Source organism: Crocodylus siamensis, chromosome 3 (genome assembly GCF_052110815.1).
Source record: "Crocodylus siamensis isolate JL-2025a chromosome 3, ASM5211081v1, whole genome shotgun sequence".
Lineage (NCBI taxonomy): Eukaryota > Metazoa > Chordata > Crocodylia > Crocodylidae > Crocodylus > Crocodylus siamensis.
Window position 1 is genome coordinate 175,365,004 of NC_143397.1, and position 19,573 is coordinate 175,384,576.

Sequence of the window (19,573 nt, forward strand, 5' to 3'; positions counted from 1 at the left end):
CAAATGTTCTGAGACAGGTGCAAGCTGCTCTACTCTTCGAGCTGAAGAATTTTCCACAACTCCCCTCTCCTCTGCTGTTGTAAATGCTGTGGGAATTTCAAATCAAATAGTTCCTCATCCTGTTTCCCAACCATTACATGTTTCTCTTGGTCCTGTCTCAACATGTCTTCCTCCTTAGTTCTTGTTCTCCTGTTAATTTGTTAGGCAGAGATTTGCTTTGTAAACTCGGCTGTACTATCTATTGTTTCTCCAAGGTGTATTTTTTATCTCTTTCTCTGTCTTTAGTATAAATACGCTTGTAAACTTAGAGAGTCTGAGAAATCCTTTGAAACAGACAAGGGTGATTCCCCTTGCTGTATGGAATTCTCCGTGATCACAGTATAGCTCTAAATAAAGAAAAGCTGGCTCTGTCAGTTCTGATTCAACCACAATGCGAAGTTTGATTTCTTCCACACTACACTACACTACATAAACATTAAAATCCATAAGGTCTTTACATTTTTTTGGTGAAGATATTGGTTAGAAGTGAAACACTGAAAGAAGAAGTGGGAATCTTTTTGTTTGACAGAAATAAAAATGTGCATTATTTGGGTTGTTAGCTCACCTTTTGTTTTGAGCACCTATGAATGAAGGATGGTACCAAGGCCCTGATACCGCCTCTCACTAATATATTCAGCAGTTATCTAAGGTATGTCTTCCACAGGGATAAAGTAGGGATAGGAGTAAAAAAAAAAAAAAATCAAATCAGGAAAACTAAAGATGATTACATAGCCTATTTTCAGCTTCTGCTGCAAGTGCTGTGGAATTCTAACAACCCCTGCAAAGTTTCTAATGTTCTCCATATAAAACTTTGCTGCCATCCTAACAGAATAGGAAGAGCGGCCTTCAAGAAAACCTAGTATTTTAGCATCCTGTTAGCATACCCCTAACAAAACAGCAGCAACAGCCAGGGTACTAATTCCCTCTCTCATTACATTGATTTTGTGCATTCCATTTAGACATAAAAAAAAGAGGAAGAACTGCTTTAAGGGGAAAAAAAGTCAATTCAGAAGCTCTCACAAAAAATACATATAACTTCAAAACCACAAGTCAAGAAATTAAAAGAGTTCAAGGGTTTTATAATAAAATTAAACTTGTAAAATAGCGTATCAAGATGCACTCAATATTGTATGCAATGCAGTTTTCTTAATTACTGAGAGTTTTTACTGTTATATTTCCATCGTAGTATGTTAGGTTATTTTTAAACACATTATAAAGAATATTAGTGGACACTAATACGCTATTCTTATATACTAGAAAAAGAAGACAGCACTACTATAAGTAACAGATAATGTGTTTCAACTGGAAGATTCTAAGAGGCAAGCAAATTATGCAGTCCTCTGGTTCATAAACGGAGAAGATACTAAGAGTCATGTAATGTTAGCTTCTTGAGTTCTGCACCAACAAAAAAAAAAAATATGCATATTTGGTATATTCAGCAACACTGAGTATTTTGAACCATGTACTTACTTACCTGTAACACCAAACTCCAAAAATGACCGCAAAAAACACAAGTAAAAATCCCATGTAGGAAATCCACATGATGACATACACAGCATCCAAACCAAACAAAAGCCAAGGTGCAGGGGGTAAGGGGGGTTTGGGCTTTGGACCACAAACAAGAGAACAGTCTTGACAGCTGCATGGGCTCGTGTCATCATCTGCAGATTCATTACAGCCTTTGGTAGCATTGTTCATAGGAATCTTTTTTTGGATAGGAATATCTAGAAAAATTAGCACCAAAAAAAACAAACAAAAAAAAACAAATCACCACACATGTGAAATCCTCATTCATTATAGTGTCTATTTTTTTTAAAAGATGCAGCACAGGAATTCTCAAGCATTCAAAATTCAGGAGTCAGACTCCACAAAAACCATATAGCTATTAAGTTCATGAATCTTATGCTATGGCTTGGATACTTCACATTTATCTTTTTCATTTGGGGGCCTTTAAAATGCATGTTGGTCATGTTTCCATGGTCCACACCATGCCCATGAGAGGAGAACTGTTTTGTTTTGTTTTTTAAATGAAAGTTGTGATGTTCATATTCATATAACTGCAGGAGAAAAGCAGCTGAATCTGTAAGAGAAGCATCCAGGGTTCTGAAACATGCAACATAACTACAATGGCAACAGAAATGATCATAAAGCAAAGCATTAAAAAAAAAAAAAAAAAGAAAAGAAAAAGATGTTTTTAAACAAAGTTAATCACTCACTTTAGATGCATAATTTTGCAGCAAATCAATTCAAGGTTGGGCATATTCATATATATTAAAAACAACAGTAGGAGGAGGGGTTACTCACATCAGTGTATGAGCCAACACACGTAAGGTTTGCTTATACCAGGTAAATAACTGAGGTTAGGTCTACCTTTGCTAAAAAAAATTATTGGCTAACCTCAAATGATGGGTGCAACAAACCCCCAGATACACAGGCTATTAAAAAAATATCAACAGCTTTTCTTAATGTTTATCTTGTAAGCAGTTTACCCTTTACTACTGAATAAAGACAGTACCATTGGATGACAAAAGCAGTTAACTGGAACAAAGAAAAAGTCAAAACTTCTTGCTGTGCTGTTTCAGTGTAGCATTGCTGTGAAAGGCTGTATTAAACACAATCACCAAGAACCCAAGACATTTAAGAAGTCCCTCTTTCTCTTGTTCAAAACCACAAAAGCACAATTTATGCCACCGCATTATCCTGCTATAATGATTTTACATTTCCTACTAACTATATTACCGCAATAGTGGAAAAACAAACACTCATGTTACACATACTTCAATATAACCACAATTCTGTTTCTTACCTGAAAAAATAGGAATGATATTAAAAGGAGTCTGTCCGTTATCCTTACTAAACATATACTGAATCCAATTGGTAGCATTGCAGTCTTTAGCATCCTTCCCACATAGCAACCCCAAAGCCTTGACATTACTTGATGGAGCTTCCACATCTTTGCAAGCATTATACATGGCTAGAAAAAAAAGAGGTACAAGAGACAAGTAAAGCAAAATAAGTACACTTACATAATTTGTTTCCAGAATTCAGAATGCTAAATCAGAGTCAAGGCTTACTGCATGCACTTGGACTTGACAGCAGCTGCCTACAGTTTTCAAAAGGAGATGCAGATTTGAATTTAAGAGTGGAGAGGAATTGCTTTTATTCAAGTATATAATATTCCTTTTTGCTCAGTGTCAGTTTCTGAAGCTTCGCACCCCTTGAGGAGCTCGAAGAAAACTGCAGTGGAAGGAGTTGGATGATTTTAGAGATGGAGAGGGAAAAACATATGAGCAATGGTAGCAAAATACCCCTTCCTCCCACCCCATCAGGTACATCTTTTTTTTTTTAATCATTCAACTATTCACTTCCTCAATAAATTCTTCTATACCAAATAGAATGGACTACAGCCACTGACAGACATGAACAAAAAAAAAAAAACAAAGCAACCTCTCCCCGCAAAAAACAGCACTTTACTGGAAGAGGAATTGCATTAGCTTGACCTGGTTCACCCAACGTCTGTATAGATTATGTGTTTCAGTGGGACTTTTCGGAACTTTTATCTAATAGCTGATTTTGGGTAAATGAGATCAAACTAATGCAATGCCTCTTCTGGGCATATGCTACACTTAGTGCAGGGGAATGCCAAGCTGAAAGTAAAGTGATGTTTTGTTCTGATTTTTTTTCTTTTCATGTCTGTAAGCAGCCTACCTGAATTGCCAAGTTTAACGCACTTAATTTCAAGTGTGTCAGGGAAATTACTAAATTATGTATGGTTTCACTTTCAGTCATAGATAAATGGTATTTTTCTTAAATGGACTAAAAACAATGGACAATTTTAGATTAAGAACTGGAATTAGGTTAACTCTACAACAGTCATAGCATGACAGAACATCCAAAGATAATGGACTATCAACTTCGATATTTACCTGACAGCACTATCTAATTGTGATCAAGAATGACAGTACTGTGTAGCAAAGGCCATATTTCTTACTGTTGGTTTGTACAGACTAGCACAATGGAACCCAAGCCACAATAGGGCATTTAATTTGCATATAAATGCATATATTAATGCAGCACCTCCTCAGTAAAACCAGAAGTCAGTGCTTTGATACCAGAATTCTGCCTTTATTTGCCAAGATACAGGGACTTCATCATCATCATATACTGAAGATCTTCCACATTCCAAGAAAGAGAAACTACAAGCAAATGTCAAGTGATCCAAGAATCATTCCCCTGCCTCTTCCAGTTCCTCTCTTAAAAGGTTTTCAGTCACCAAGATAGTCATATTTATCCGAAAACTCAGATAAGTATGAAAAGTCTTCATTGTTATGCTCACTATTATACTACAATTAGCTCAGTAACTGACAAGGCTTGCTTACCATTAGCAAAATGCTCTCCAATATAATACTGCAGCTCTGTGATACTTGTTTTGTTCTTTGACGTAACTGGATCATAGTAAGGTTCAGTTTGTGTAACATTCAAAAAATCAGACTGATTTGGACTGCATGTCAACTCACAGAAGAGGCTAATTAAATTATGAAAGCATGATGGGCATCTGAAAAAAAGGAGAAAGCCAGTTAACATTGGACTAGATTCATATATGTAGTCATATGCAAAATAAAAAACTGATTTACTAAAAAGAAAAACTTTTTCCATGAGAGATGCATGTCTGAAAGTTTGAGCACAGAGCTCAAATACAAATAATCTTGCAAACTCTTTCTAAGTATCTAGATTGCATCTACTACTTACATACTAATCCTAGTCCCAACATAATTGTCATGTCTCCTGCTTGTAACTGAGATGGTAGAAAGGAGCAGGGAATAACATTTGGAAGAAAGTTCTTTTAGCACCACCAAAAAAGGGTTGGAGCTGTTAAGGTGAGGTTTAATCATTATCTAATTGATGCCTGTAATTTGACCCAGAAAAGTTCACTTGGACTCCACCTTCAGAGAAAATGTACAGTGGGCAGCATAAAGAAGCTGAGTTTTGGTAGTTAAGTGGTAGGTGGAAAAAATGAGCCTAGAATGCTCTTTTAAGCTGAGAACAGATGTGACAAAAAAGCCCACACAGAGCCTGATGGGTGATGAAAAGAACTAGTGTGCAAGAACAACTTGCCTTCCACCTATTTCATGAAGTTTATTTCCCAACAAATCTCCCCACCACCACACCAATTTCACTATTTCCTTTATATCAGCTCATACGCTGAAAAGCAGTTAATAAAAAACACACTCTATTAATGTAATAAAGCACTAATCCTTTTCAAGCCATTGGTAAGCATACCTGGAAAGAAACTGCAGAGGCAGCTGCAAGTTGTTTTTCAAAGTCTGAAGCTGCTGAACATCGCAACAAATGCTAACATTACCAAAGTATAAACCTGGACAGAGCTCCTTTAAAAAAAAAAAAAAAAAAAAAGGGGGTGGGGGAGAGGAGGGGAGGGAAGAAAGGAGGTTAATTACATTGATGGGACAGAAAACAGGATTTAAAAGAGGCATCTCAAATTACATTCTATTGAAATATGCTAGCAAACACTACTAATGCCATTTCTTTAGTAAACAATGCATAAAATTAATATCTTAAAAAGTTTGCCATGATGTTGACCTTACTTTGATACAATCTTTTATAAAACTGGGGAAAAGAAAGCGATCATCTCTTTCCTGCAAACATCTCTTTTGAAAGCCTCTTATTGAGTTACTAGAGCCTACATATAGGAAGATAATAGCATTCAAAAAGGCAGGGTTATACCAATTAAAATGATTCATTTTGGAAGCTTGTGATCAAAGTAAACTAATGAAAGTACTGATTATTTTTAAAAAAAAACCCTAAAAAAAACAAAAAACCACCCCCAAAAACAAGCTATACTCACAAACCCTGGAGTTTATAAGGATCTGTCCAGTATTCAGAAAATATATGATACACAAAGGAATTTTGCCTAAACTATTTTAACCAACCAGGAACCAAGTGTTAATTTGTTAGAGAACCCCACAAGTTTTAACTCAGAGACAATGTGTGTGTTTCTGTGTGCACACATAACCATATAGCTTTGGCATCGTTTTCTGAAACATGAGCAGCAACTTGATGTTTTTGAACTCAAAAGTCCACAGTCTTGCAGGATGTAATAATTTGGGAATCTGTTTCTTCACGCCAGGGACTCTGTGTCCAGACTGCAAATTCCATTCTGAATGGGGGATCTGTTTGCCCTCAGACTGAGCCAAAACCTGGAGGAGGCCATGAGACATTCTTGCACTAGGCATAAGGCTAATAATGGAGGATTGGTAAACTTTCATCTAAGATTACATCATCTGAATGCACCATCCAATAACTGGGTACTATCTGGTGCAAACCAGAAGACTAAGAACAGGCAACTGGTTTGATCAGCTGAAGGGTTTTTGCCACACCTCATTTTCACATGCAGCTTGACTGGTAATTACCTGAAGTGGGGCAATGAACATACAGGTTTGTAAGAACCCAGGATGAGTGATTTGAGACAAAAAAATTTATCTGTTTTTAGCATAAGTCTTAGACACAACAGCTGATGAGGCTAATCAAGAGTTTCACATAACTAGAAGTTATAAAATACAAGGTGCTGCACCAGCCATTTTAGAATTCAGAAAGGCATCTAGTTGCATAGGACAGAGAGAAACTCCATGAATTACAGGAAAGCAAAAATCTGGAAACCAGAGTTCCCCAAACCCAAAGCCTTGAAGTAACCAAGGAAGAAAAATGGTTTTGTGCTACTGTTTTGCCAGGTCTGGTTATTCTTTGTGCCATCTGAAATAAAGAGGGATTGGTTTGGGAATCTGTGGGTGCATCTAATTAGCTCCACAGTAAAGCATCACCATCTACATGTGCACCAGTATTAAAGTGCAGTAAACTAATTAATTCTGCAGTAAGATAGTACTGTTGGGGACAATACTATATACAGCAGAGTACTTTGCTGAGCTGTGAAACATATGTAGACAGTGGCCAGGTAAGTTGTCCCTAGTCAGCCCAGCCATCTTGGGGCCTCCTCTGCCCCAGCGCAAGTTACCGCTGTCCCTAGAGCACATGAAGACACTGTGCCCAAGACCAGTTTACTCCAGTTCAAACTACTCTGGAATTTATTATGTCGCATTAATTATACATGTAGATACACTCTGTATGCAGCGTCTGTGCATTACTTCAACTATTACACAACACTGAAGGGACAAACTTTAAGCTAGAAGGCCCACAAGGTAGAGCTCTAGGAAAGGACATGTTTAAGTACATGAGGTATTTATGGTAAGGGAAATCAGCAACAGTCTTGGAAGTCTAGGGGACTCAAGGCACAAGATTTCATTTCTGTAAATAGCTGACAAACAGAATCTGGGCCAGGGACCAAAACAGAGCCACTGCTGCTGTTTATAAAGGGAATGATGATTAAGGGAACACGGGTCTAGTGCAAGAGGCCCAAATACAGGGAGTGAGCAAGCCACAGGAAAAAAACCAAACAAAAACAAGAACACATAGGTGTTTTCTCTCCCCTCCTCCAAATCTAATTTCCACCTTTTGTTTTAATGAGTCCAGAAGATACTTACATTCACTAAGTCATACCCATCCTTTGGTAATGGTTTTGGTGGCCCTCCATATGCACAATTATATCTTTTATCTTCAGAAGCTATTCCACACTCCCCATACCAAACACATGACTGTGAAATTACCTAAATAAAAGAAAGTTATCACTTAGTTGTATGGCACAGAAACATTAATAACCAAAATATTGGGGAATACTTTCCTTCAAATTGGTAAAAGTTTTAAATAGGAAATATCAGAGGGTTTACAAATTCATATTTTTTTTTACTTGCTCTACATTGATTATAAATCTTAGAAGACCTACATTTAGATACCTAACCACACTATAAGCAGAGTCAAAACAGAATGTCAGCAGTTCATATTTCCATATCGGGTCAGCAGATACAATGCAAACTAAGCACACACACACGCACAAAAAAAAGAATAAAGCCCAGTAGCAAGGTAAAAATCTATGTTTAAAAGGCAACTTCTAATGCCAGGTGATATGAAAAGCCATCTAGTCATGCAAGGTAAATTGCTACCTATCTCTTCATATGAGAGAGTTTTGAATAAAAAATTATTTGCTTGCTACAGAAAGTGTATTAGCTATATATGACAAGCTGATGGGTAAAATAAGAAGAGTCGGGAAAGCCAAATTATAACTTTGTTTTCAGTAATTTATGATTATGCGTTCCTGGAGAATACAGCATGAATATTAGAGACCAGAGGTTTCTCAAGAGTTTCTCATATTCGCCATGTGACAGTCATATGGGCAGGGCAGAAATTCAGGAAGATGTGCTGTCCATCAGCACTTTTTGTCTCGCAATTCAAGCAATCTGTTGTATCAACACAAAGCAATACACTCACTCTCCTCTTGTGTATTACTTTAACTATCTAAAGAAAGGTCACTGCTAGGCAACTTTGACCAACTCAAAGTTTACAGTAAAGTACAAGAGGGGCAAAAATTGGAGAGATCTTGTTTTAAGAAGCTTAGTTTAAGGTAGCACTGAAAAACAACATTCTCCTACCTTTTAAACTTCCTCCTGTTTTGTTCACTTAAGTTAATACCATTTATTGTCAGACATTGATAAATATGTACGATATGGAAATTAACTCAAAAGTATTGGGAAAGAGAAAGGTGCTAAATATGAAGTTGCTCTTCATTCAATATTCAAATAATTTCAACATTTTTCATAGTATACCATGAACATTATTCTCTTGAATATCTTGAATACACATTCAATACATTTCTGCAAGGTTTCTGATAAAAGGTTGCAGCATACAGTATTAGAAGATAAAGATGGCCCAGAAGTTATCTTTTAAACAACCTTGACTAGCTTCTGTACCACATCACATGCTTAGGCTGCAAGGACATATTCCTATGCTTTGTTTGATGATGAATAACTTTGCTCACAGACACAAAACATCTAGAAGTCTTGTATAAAACATCTAAGGCTACACAAAATTCCCACATCCTTTTTTGTACTGAAAGACAGAAATATAAATATAATTCCCTTCCCTGTCCCCAAAAGATTATGGAAAACAGTGATTGATCAGGACATGTTTCATGACACAAAACAACTGTTTTCTATTCATCACAATGTCTTAAAAAGGTTCTCTTTCTTACTAATCTGGATGGACTCTTTGGGTTTAGTGACAAAACAAAAAAACAGAAACCCAATCATTGCAATTACACTGGAAGCCAAGGGAGATTCTAATATTCTGTTTTGGACTTCAACTCACACTCAAAAGTGTGTACACATGAATGCATAAAAACAAAGCCTCATTCACTCGATTTGGGATGAAGGGAGAGGTTTAAAGCAAGGCTGTATATAGAATTTAGTCTCTTAGATGAGGACTGTCCAATTGCCAAGTGGCAGAGGGCTGCACCAGCAGGGCCACACCCCCATCAGGCCACAGCAGGGTAAGCCACGGTCCCTCCTACTCCCACAACTACACTGCATGCCTGTGCAGGCACTCCACCATTGCACTGCATGTCTGCCCACTCCCCCATCCTCCTTTACCTCCCAGGCCCTCAGCACCCTGCTTCCCCACCCACTCCCCCGAGCTAGAGCAGGAAGCCACAGCTGGAGAAGGGACTAGAGCCTGGGGACTGTTGCAGTCAGAGCAATGGGGGGTTGGGCAGGGCAGAAAGCACTGGCTGAACAAGAACCTGGGGGCTGCAAATTTAACCCTTCACAGATCCACATGCAGCCCACGGGCCACCAGTTGGACACCCCCGAGCTAGATCATGACCCTGGGCATTTACAAAGATTTCTGCCCTTCAGAACAGAGGAAATTTCTAGCAGGTGAAAAACTTCTTTAACTTTACAATCCTTTACATTTATTAGCTATTACCAATAGAGAATTGCCACCTATCCAATATTTTGACAATATAGGTTCCAAGAAATCATTACCACTGTAAACAGTCATTGGAGAGAAAGTCATATTTCAGAGCAAGCACAAACTCGAAAGTGCTGCAAATGGCTAGCAACAAAATAATGGCTCCCAGTACCCCCCACCAGTCAGTCTTCATGCTTTTACCTGATACTAGGTAACAACCAATTGATTCAAATCATCATTATTAGGAAACAGAGGCAGGAAAGGGGGCAAACCACCGAAGTGAATCTACCTGCAGTTTAAATACCTCAGATTGTTTCTTTCTTTCTTTTTTTTGGCAGGGGTGGAGGGAGGGCTGGAAAGGCAGGCAGGGCAGCACCCATGATATTCATCTGTTTATTGTCTGACCAGAAAAGTCTCAGTTTTCGGAGCAATGCTACCACTTAACGTTTCACGTACAGAGAATTAAGAACACATGCACTGAAAGCAAGGGTCTTCTTGGAACTAAATTTGGTGGCATTTTCCCTAAAAGTACCAGACACTTAATATGGTTATCACCTTGGGGGTTCCCCTCCAATATTTTCCTTACATTGCTGTAAGTATAACCTGTTCCTCCCATCCCACTAAGTTGACAGGCTAAAACTGACAGCTTAATATATCTATATTAAGCCTCTAGCTACCCAATACTATTCAAAGAAAAAATGTTCTTCCTTTTCATCCTTCCCAGTTGATGGTTTTAACAAAAACCATGAAAGACCATTTAAGTCTCAAACTCTTTTGAAGTTAGCAGTAGCTTGAAGCCACCTACTACACCTTTTAACGACTTAAGGAATGAGCAGCAAGCTCATCAGATGAGTCAACCACAATTATGGTAGATGGCTGGTCTCCCATCCACCCTTCAGATTCTTACACAAGTCACTAAGTAACTATGTCATAGATAAGATGCTGCTGGAAATATTGCAGGTATTGTCAATGGGAGGCTGAAACTTTAAATGTTTAACTAGAAATTACGGAAGAAGGATAAATTCCCTTGCTCTTTCTTCTTACTTATCAGCAAGAGCAGATACTTATTTAATCCTCTGACATTAGCAGGATTTCTGTATGTGTATCAGCAGATGTATGCAGCTTAGAAAAATGTGATTGTAAAAGTTGTCAAAAGGTAGAATATGTAAACCTGTCTAAAAAACCAAAAAACAAAACAATTGAACAACCCCCTCCCCCCACAAAAAAACTTGCTTCTAATTGACCATGCTTATCCTGAAGACAATTAATCTCTTATCTGGTTAGCTGTAAAGAGGATGGAAAGTGAGCACAATGCTCAAAACTTAATCAAATTTGGTCAGAACCCCACAGGAAACACCTATGCTTGAAGTCCCACTAACTCTTTGATGCTGCCACATGCCAAGATTCCAGTTGCAGATAATAGGTCAGATCTAATCTGAAATATCTTCCACAGACAATACAAACTCAAGCCATACTGGGAGTTAAGTGAAGTCACGGAAGTGAGTGCAGCATAGTCAAAATGTGCAACTTGGCTGGCTTTGGAACTAGCAACAGCCTAGCAGAAGCAGCAGCAGCAGCAAACTCAGCCTCAGGTCATTATTTATTTCTCAGACAGGTTTTGCAACCCATACTGAGATCTGTGCTGCTGCTAGACTCCTACCTATATCCAGATTAGCCTAGGTAGGTCTACACTAACCTGCTATCTGTCAACTCTTTCAGCTAACTGGGTCTCCAATTTACATGGATCAAGCTAACAAAACCTAAATGGAGAGGTAGTTCATGAATCCATGCGCTACTGTTATCATTGACATTATTAGACTTTTGGCCCCAGATGTGCATGCAAAAATATTTACAGCATTTGCCAGTTATCAGAATCTCACTTAGACTCAGCTGCTTATCAGCATCAAACTATGATGTATACAGAATTTTTTGTTGGCTATTAGAAACCAAGTCTCCACTTGTCTGCTACATGACTGGGTTGCTCTGAAGTAAAAGTGACTGATGATGGAGCCCACATGGGCTTTTTACTTTACTCTCTTTACTTCGTTGCTGCTTACTAGAATCATTGGTTGTTAAAATCAAAAGTACTCTGCCTGCTGAAATTCTAATAAATTGCATGCATTTAGCACACAAAGCATTATTTTATATTCAACTTGCTATACCGAATTAAACATTTTTATTTTTCCTACTAATCCAAGATAAAGTAATAAAAGAATATGCCATCAGGGCCTGGTATGAAGAAGATATCCAAAATAAATGTACAGCACATATTCCCTACTTAAACATTGGTCCTGTATTTCAAACTCAAGGATATAAGGTCATAGGCAGCTTGACCATCACAAAACAAGCAGCATGCTACACAGGCACAAAGAACAATGATTATGCTGTAAGGATAACAATGATTATTTGTCATTTTGCACCAAACACACCGTGAATAATTAGAGAAGATTGTATTTAGCTTTTCTTCTCCGTTTCTAATCTAAAATATCTGGCAGGGATTCCATGAGAAAGATCACAGGAACCTCGGTTACATTCCTTCATACTCTGTTACAGCACCACATTACCTGGAACTCGCTTCCCAAAGCAAGCCACAAGGCTGGATATTAGTGCTGAGTTTAAATGAGAAGCATTGGTGTTGTGGGCTATGGAGTTCAAACGAATACAGCTTTGCTAAGAATTTTTTTAAACTAACTTAGAAAGCTAGCTGCTGCAGTGAATTACTGCATCTGAACTTGACCTTGGTTTGAACAAGTCATAGACAAATTAAACAAATTTAGAAGCAGGGGTATTATGCATAACTATTATCCATGTATTACCCATCTGCCAGCTTTAGAAAGCTACCAAAGAGTTAGCGTGACTGAGAGCTCCTGCTTTGCTGTCCTCATTGGGACTTCCGGGCCGCGCTGGGAGGCCCAAGTCAACCGCTGGCCACACACCAGGGCGAAATTTTTGCTGTCCTGCAGTTCAGTAACAATAGAGTTACTGCACATCAGGAATTAAATAAATTTTTCTCGCTCTTCAGTTGTATTGCAGGATGTTTGCTAGGCTTTAGCTACATCACCAGAACTATTCCAAGATTCCCCCCAACCTTTTTGCTCTTCTATAGAATTCTTCCCACCTCCCACACATGCACAATTTAAGAGCTATACAGAAACAGCTACTATTTTTCCACTCTGACCAGTGATTCCCTTCACTTTGGTTTCACCTCTGGCCCACATTACATCCCCTAACATCTCAGAGAATTTTAGAGGTTGATAAGCATCATCAAAATCTTACAGAAGGAATGACTGAGATAGAGATTAAAGATCTGTTCAAAGGCACAAGAAAGACTATGACAGTACAAAAGTTGGAGCCCAGGTCCCTGACTTAGTTCTGTAATAGGAAAAGAACACAAAACACTAAGCCACTGGATCTCAGAGGTAGAGAAATGTTTTATAAGTTATGTCAAGAGGCACAAAGACAAAAAACCAAACAAACACACATTCAGACAGCTGAGTATTTGTTCTAATTCTTTCCAACTTGACAGTTCTACATAAAAAACACAAAAAGGTACACTTAATGCCTGCTAAGCCAAGTACTAAATCTTCTCACTATATAAGAATATGCCAATGTCCCAAATCTATTCATCTACTCACTCATGATGATCTCAGTCTACTATTAACTGCGCTAACCCAAACAAATGTCATTTATGTAATTAGTGGTGCTCAACCTATGGTCCACAGGCCAGATCCAACCTCCAAAGCAACTGGGTCTAGCCTGCAGTACAGCAAATCAGTGCCACCCCAGGTTCAGCTCTGCGCCCACTGGGACAAGGGCTGTAGAGTTGGTAGGAAGGAAGAAGTGGAGGTGGAGTAAAGGGGAGCTGTGTTGCACAGCTAAGAGCACTGCCAAGCCACACAACCCCAGGCAAAGGCGTCCAGCCCAGCACAGGGACCACAACTAGAGTCATCCATGATACAGCAGGAACCTGGAGTCACTGCTCCAGCCTGCCAGGGTCTGGTGATTAACAGCAGCATGAGGCACCCTGTCCAGGGATGCTGAAGCTGGAGGGCACTTAACACTGCTCTGGAGCAGATGCTCCTCGCATGGCCCCAGGATCCAGGGATTAACCCAAGCAAGCCCAGCTTTCTCCTTTCTTCCTAGGGCTGCAGCCACTAGGTTATCCTATTCCAGCCCCAAGTCCACTTGCCACACAGGAACTGGGCTTCCTGGATCACTGCCACTCCACCCCATGACTCACAAACCATTATCACTGCTGTCCAGGGTAGGTCTGTACTGAGGGAAACCATTTCTAAAGGCCTCACTGGCCATAGCAAAGGGAAGGGGCCATGGGTGCCACCATAAGCACTAGAAGGAGTCCCCAGACTCTGCCAGTGATCATGTCAGAGATAAGTAATAGGGAAAGCCAGGAAAAACCCAGGGCCTGGCTGGGAGCTGATACCCTCAGCACTGGGCAATAGCTGCCAAAAACCTATCCCAGCCAAGTAGCCAGTAGCAGGCCAACACCCTACCCCCTGCTTCTCCCAAAGCAACTGCTTCACTAGCAAGAAAGTTGATTTTTCCCTAAGAGGGAAAGTCAGCAGGTCTCAGCCAAATAAGGCCCAGTGACAGCAGGTCTTTTGCTGGCCATCTTGACAAGCGGATTAGGGTGGAGGAATGGGAGGAACCTGTCAACACTCTCCTAATGAGAAGGCAGAGCCAGATGTGAAGCAGGACAGCCCCTAGGCCCTTCCGCCAGGATGACTGATGAAGCCATAGAGAAAGCCGTCTGCTGGAGAGCTGAAGGGAACCTCCAAGACGAGAGTCCTTTGCAGCGACATTGCCCATGTTCCACCCCCAAGCTCCCTAAACAGTCATGGAGGCAGCAACCACGTAACCCTCTCCCTGTTTAAACAGCAGTGGTGACTACACAATAAGAAGGCATCACTGTATCCATATCCACTCTGAGGATTTTCTTCACAGGTCAAAGTTTTATTTTTAAATATGTATATTCCACTGCTCCTAAATTAGCAGACTTCCTAAACCTGTCAATAAGTGAAAAATAAGTCACATCTACTTTAATGTTAAATGAGACTTCTAATAGTTATAAGCCATGCACGTATAAAAATAAAGGCAATTTTGTTTTAAACCTCTGGTGATCAGTTGAGAAATACAGGGTAAAGGCAAATTTACAGTGCAATGTTTCTGAAGCCACAAAATACTCTCATCAGTTACAATTCGGATGAAGCCTTTTTGTTTACTAAACTAAATGAACCATGGTATCAGTTTAAAGACGATTTTAGTTAAAACCTTTAAAATGCAGGGATAATCCACTCCATGTGAATATGAAAAATCCAATAAAAAAACAAAACATATCTGCCCTAGACAGTGTAACCCAACTGTTATGCTCCATAGGTGCCTGCATATTATGGTGCTCATCTTATTAAACTGTGTTTCATGATCTATAAGAAATGGTATATTAATGTGAACTATTAGAAATCTCCGTGCACACTTTCAACCACAGTTTGCATACAATAGTAACTTCTTTCCAGTGCACCTGGGGTAGGAGCAAGCTCCACAAGATGAGACCCTGATAATGTTTTTCTTTGCTAGATCTCTGCAGGGTATCCCATTGGATTTCACATCTTTAGACAGCACCTTTAGATGCCCTCTCCATGAGAATTCTTCTAGCAACCAAGAACTAGAGAGGACTTTTTTCAAACCAACCTCAATTCTGCTTCTAGAATGTAGGAGGTTACAGCACAGCAGCAAGGGACTTTCCTTCTCCTAATACATCTCCCAGTCTAGGAGAGCAAAGTTCACAATCTCCACAGCACTGTCAACATTTGTCCACTCAGGGACAAAGTCATGATTGAATCCAGATCTTACATGGGGTTACAGAATAATGAACTTCAAGACCACAGAGACAGACAAAAACACTTTAAACGGAACTGGACAATGTGTACTTTGCTTAACCCAGCTTAGCAAGACAGTACTCTATTCTGCTTACTTGTTTGTTTGTTTTTTAAAAAAAAGGCAACTTCAAGAGTTTGAGAGGCATAAAACCTCAACTTCTAAAAGCACACTGTGCTGCAGGAGGAAAAAAAAATGCAAACATGCACGTGATTTACATTTGTGTGCTCTACATCCAACACTGCCTTCCAATCTTCTTCACATAAACAAGGACTGCAAAATTACTCATATGGCCACATGAATTTACCTATCCCTCCCTCAATAAACACTGTAACAAAAGTATGTCCTATTAAATGTGAATTACTTTCCTCCTGAGTATTCTTGCATTTCTAAGGCTCTGGCAAACAAAGTATCTTTCACCAGCATACTCAAGTTCTGTGAAATTAAACACTTTTAAATACCTAAAGCAGACACTTTTCTGTTCTACCTACACTGCCATCATATTTTGAGTAGGGTATCCCATATCAAGTCTCTGTTATGCTCTAGGATTTGATTTTGGGCTATGTAAATCTTAATAGTTTCATCTAGTTTAGAAGTTATATCCCATACCATAAATGTTAAGTAGACAGCCTCAAGCATTCAGCATTTTTATAGTGGGTTTGTAGCCTCTGTTTACACCCTGACAAACAAGCTGCAGCAGCGAGCAGCTGTTTTCAGAAAGTTAGGAAAAAGAAAAATAACACCTTATCAATCTCAGCACAATGTATACTACGTGGTGCTCACTGCATGCTAGATATGATGTAGCCCAGGGATAGGCAATTATTTTGGGTGGAGGGCTGCTTACTGAGTTTTGGCAAGCCATCGAGGGCCACGTGACAGGCACCCAGGGGCAGATAAATATTAATTTTCTAATTTGTTTAGGGGCCCTCTGGGCCAGATAGAATAGCCTGGCAGGCCACATCCGGCCCCCTGGCTGCATTTTACCCACCCCTGCTCTAGCCTATGCCCTTTTAACATTGAAAAGTATCTTGGGGAGCCTGTGGCAATCCCAGAAACCCCACTGAAGCAGCCTGCAGAAGTGTTGCAGCAGGACAACTCTGCAGATTCACAGTTTAGGGCTGGAAAGGACCTTGTGATTTTAGGATTGCCAAAACATTTTGTTGCCCAGAAGACAAGAGGCAACTTGACCCAGATTTAAAAAACCCCAGACTGGCAGCTCTTGGAAAACCAAGCCACAGCCTTCAACTACCTTAAGGGGGTTCCAAAGGAGATGGAGCTAGACCAGAGGTCCTCCAACTGTGGTCAGTGAGCTCCATTAAGGTGGTCCACAGAAAGGTTGCGGAACAATGGGGGATATCTGTACTTGGCCTGGCACTTGATTTACTTTTTCTGACCATGGAGATTAAGTTGGTCCACCAAGACCCTCAGCAATTTTCCAGTGGGCCGCAAAAAAACCAGTTTGAGAACCACTAAGCTGGACGGTCCTCAGTGGTGACAGATGACAGAACAAGGAGCAACCATGTCCAGCTGCAGCAAGGGAAGCTGAGGTTAGATATTAGGAACAACTTTCTCACTCGGAGGGAGGGAAGCACTGCAACAGGCACCCAGGGAGGCTGTGGGATTTCCATCCTTGGAGGCTTTTAAACCCGGCTAGACAGAGCATGGCTGGGATGATCTAGCTGGGGCTGGTCCTGCAGGGGGGGTCTGGATGCCTTCCTGGCTGTCCTGGAGTAGTTGCAAGAGAGCTGCCAGGACAGCCGGGCGGGGGCTTGCACGTGCGCTCGTGTGACTCCAGCGGGGGGTGGGGGGGGCGGAGGCCTAGGCTGGGCGCGCTCGGGGAGGGGAGCACCGGCTGCGCTCCCCGGCCGCCCGCCCGCAGCGCCGCGCGGGACCTCGGGCAGCCGCGTCCTTCCCACCGCGGGGTCCCGCCGGCCTCACTCACCTGCGCGGGGCCGAGCAGCAGCAGGAGCGCTAGAGAGAGCGGGGCGGCAGGCGGGCGACGCATGACCAGGCAGGAGCTGAGGCAGACGATCCAGCGGCTGAGCTGAGCCGCGCCACGCAGATGCGGAAGGGCCGACTCAGCTGAGCACCGCCCCGCCCGGGGGCCCGGCAAGGCGAAGAGGGGCGGAGCCCGCCCGGGCCAGCCAACCCCGCGCCGCCGCCGTCGCCTCACGCCACCGGCCTCTGCGCCGCCTCGTGATGGCCCTGCTGCGGCGCGGGGCTGTGGCTTGGGCGATCTCCGCAGGCCCACGTCGCTGCCCGCTGCGTCGGGGGCGGCTGCAAGCCTCTGCGCGCTCCCCACAGCGGCCCCAGACGCAGGCACCTCCTCTCGCCTGTCCCTCCGTGTTGCGGCGGCTTGGGTCTCCCCCCCTCCCGCCTCCGCGCTAAGCACTGACCCCCTCAGCTGCCCAAAGTTTGCCGCAGACTTAATGTCATGGGTGGGGTTTGGGCAGATCTAGGATTTTGGCAAGATAGTGGGGTGCGGGTGCGACGGTACCTGGTCACACAGCAAGCAACCCAGCACATCCACAGGTAGAAGGCAGCACCTATGCACAGCGTAATGCAGAGCCCAACAATCAAGGGCTTCATCACTTAAATCGCAACAGCAGGGCATCGCGTGGAACACGGCACCCCAGCGCATCATCGCGTGGAGTGTGACACCCAGGGTTATCAATATGTGGAACACAACACCCCAGCACCTCATTGCGTGGAACACAACGTCCAAGGACATCATCCCATAGGACGCAATGCCCAAGAACATTAATAGGTAGAACACAACACCCAAGCACATCATCATGCAGAACACAACATCCATTTTTCTCCAGTCAAAAGAAACTAGAAACTTACTAATATGTGGGGGGCCTGGGGCTACTCACTCTGTTGAGGATGGAAGCAAAAGGAAAAAAACCTTATTGGTATGGGCTCTCATTTGCTAGATCAAATATTATATATAAAAGCCCAGCAAGCTAGGCAAAATCATCAATAGAAGTTCTTTCATTAGTCATTAGAATTAAATGGGCAGCTCTTTTTCAGATTCAGACCTTCATCAGACCTTGATGATGCATCCACTACTTCACTGGATGTTATTTCCATACCTGAGTAAACATTTCTAGCTAGAGTTAAAAAGAGTCTGCATGGCTGTGAAATAGGAGCTACATTTCCAGGAGCAGCTAACAGACAACGGAATTACAGAAAAAAGGATAGCTTGATTAGTGGAAGCCCATTAAAAAGGAGAGAGGGACCATTGTAGAATGAAGAGTTTAGAAGGAATCAGGTAGATTATAATGAACCAGGAAGACAATTAATCCCCTCACTATTGCCTGAATAGAAATGCTGTTGCCACTGCCAGGCAGTTGGTTTTAAGCTTTCGAGTAGAGCAGGAATCAAAGAGGGATGCAACTGTACCCCTCTGGATCTACCCCTGACTGTACCCTAAAGACATGATTACAGCCCCTGCACTCCTGCCACCCCATCACCTCAAGGAAATGTTCGTTTTCTTTATAAAAAAATGCTTTTTTGAAATACAATACAAAAATCAGAAACACATATATCGACTATACATGTAAAACTGAACTGTGTCACAATAAGCAATACAAAAAAAAAGGAAAAGAGAAATAAGGAAAGAGAAGTGTGCAATGAGCAACAAATTTAGCTACTAAAATAGGCCAAAAATTCCTCAGAATTTCAGTGACCCATATTGTTTTAAGTAAATTCTGTTTTCTAAGTAAAAATGGGTTTTACAAATATTTCATGCAGTGTTTTGTAAGAGAAT

At 41.2% G+C, this 19,573-nt stretch overlaps 1 protein-coding gene across 1 annotated transcript in view; it reads right to left on the bottom strand.

Annotated features, from left to right (window-relative positions):
• The window catches only part of NPC1 (NPC intracellular cholesterol transporter 1), a 38,979-nt gene extending 21,086 nt beyond the window's left edge, over nucleotides 1-17,893 (bottom strand). The window contains exons 1-6 of the mRNA XM_090039811.1: nucleotides 17,744-17,893; nucleotides 7,593-7,715; nucleotides 5,320-5,426; nucleotides 4,419-4,594; nucleotides 2,846-3,013; nucleotides 1,514-1,763 (exon numbers count right to left, since the gene is read on the bottom strand). Of these exons, the coding sequence (XP_089895937.1) occupies nucleotides 1,514-1,763; nucleotides 2,846-3,013; nucleotides 4,419-4,594; nucleotides 5,320-5,426; nucleotides 7,593-7,715; nucleotides 17,744-17,806 (887 nt within the window). The 5' untranslated portion in view covers nucleotides 17,807-17,893. The remainder of the gene's footprint in view (nucleotides 1-1,513; nucleotides 1,764-2,845; nucleotides 3,014-4,418; nucleotides 4,595-5,319; nucleotides 5,427-7,592; nucleotides 7,716-17,743) is intronic.
• Between the last annotated feature and the right edge of the window lie 1,680 nt (nucleotides 17,894-19,573).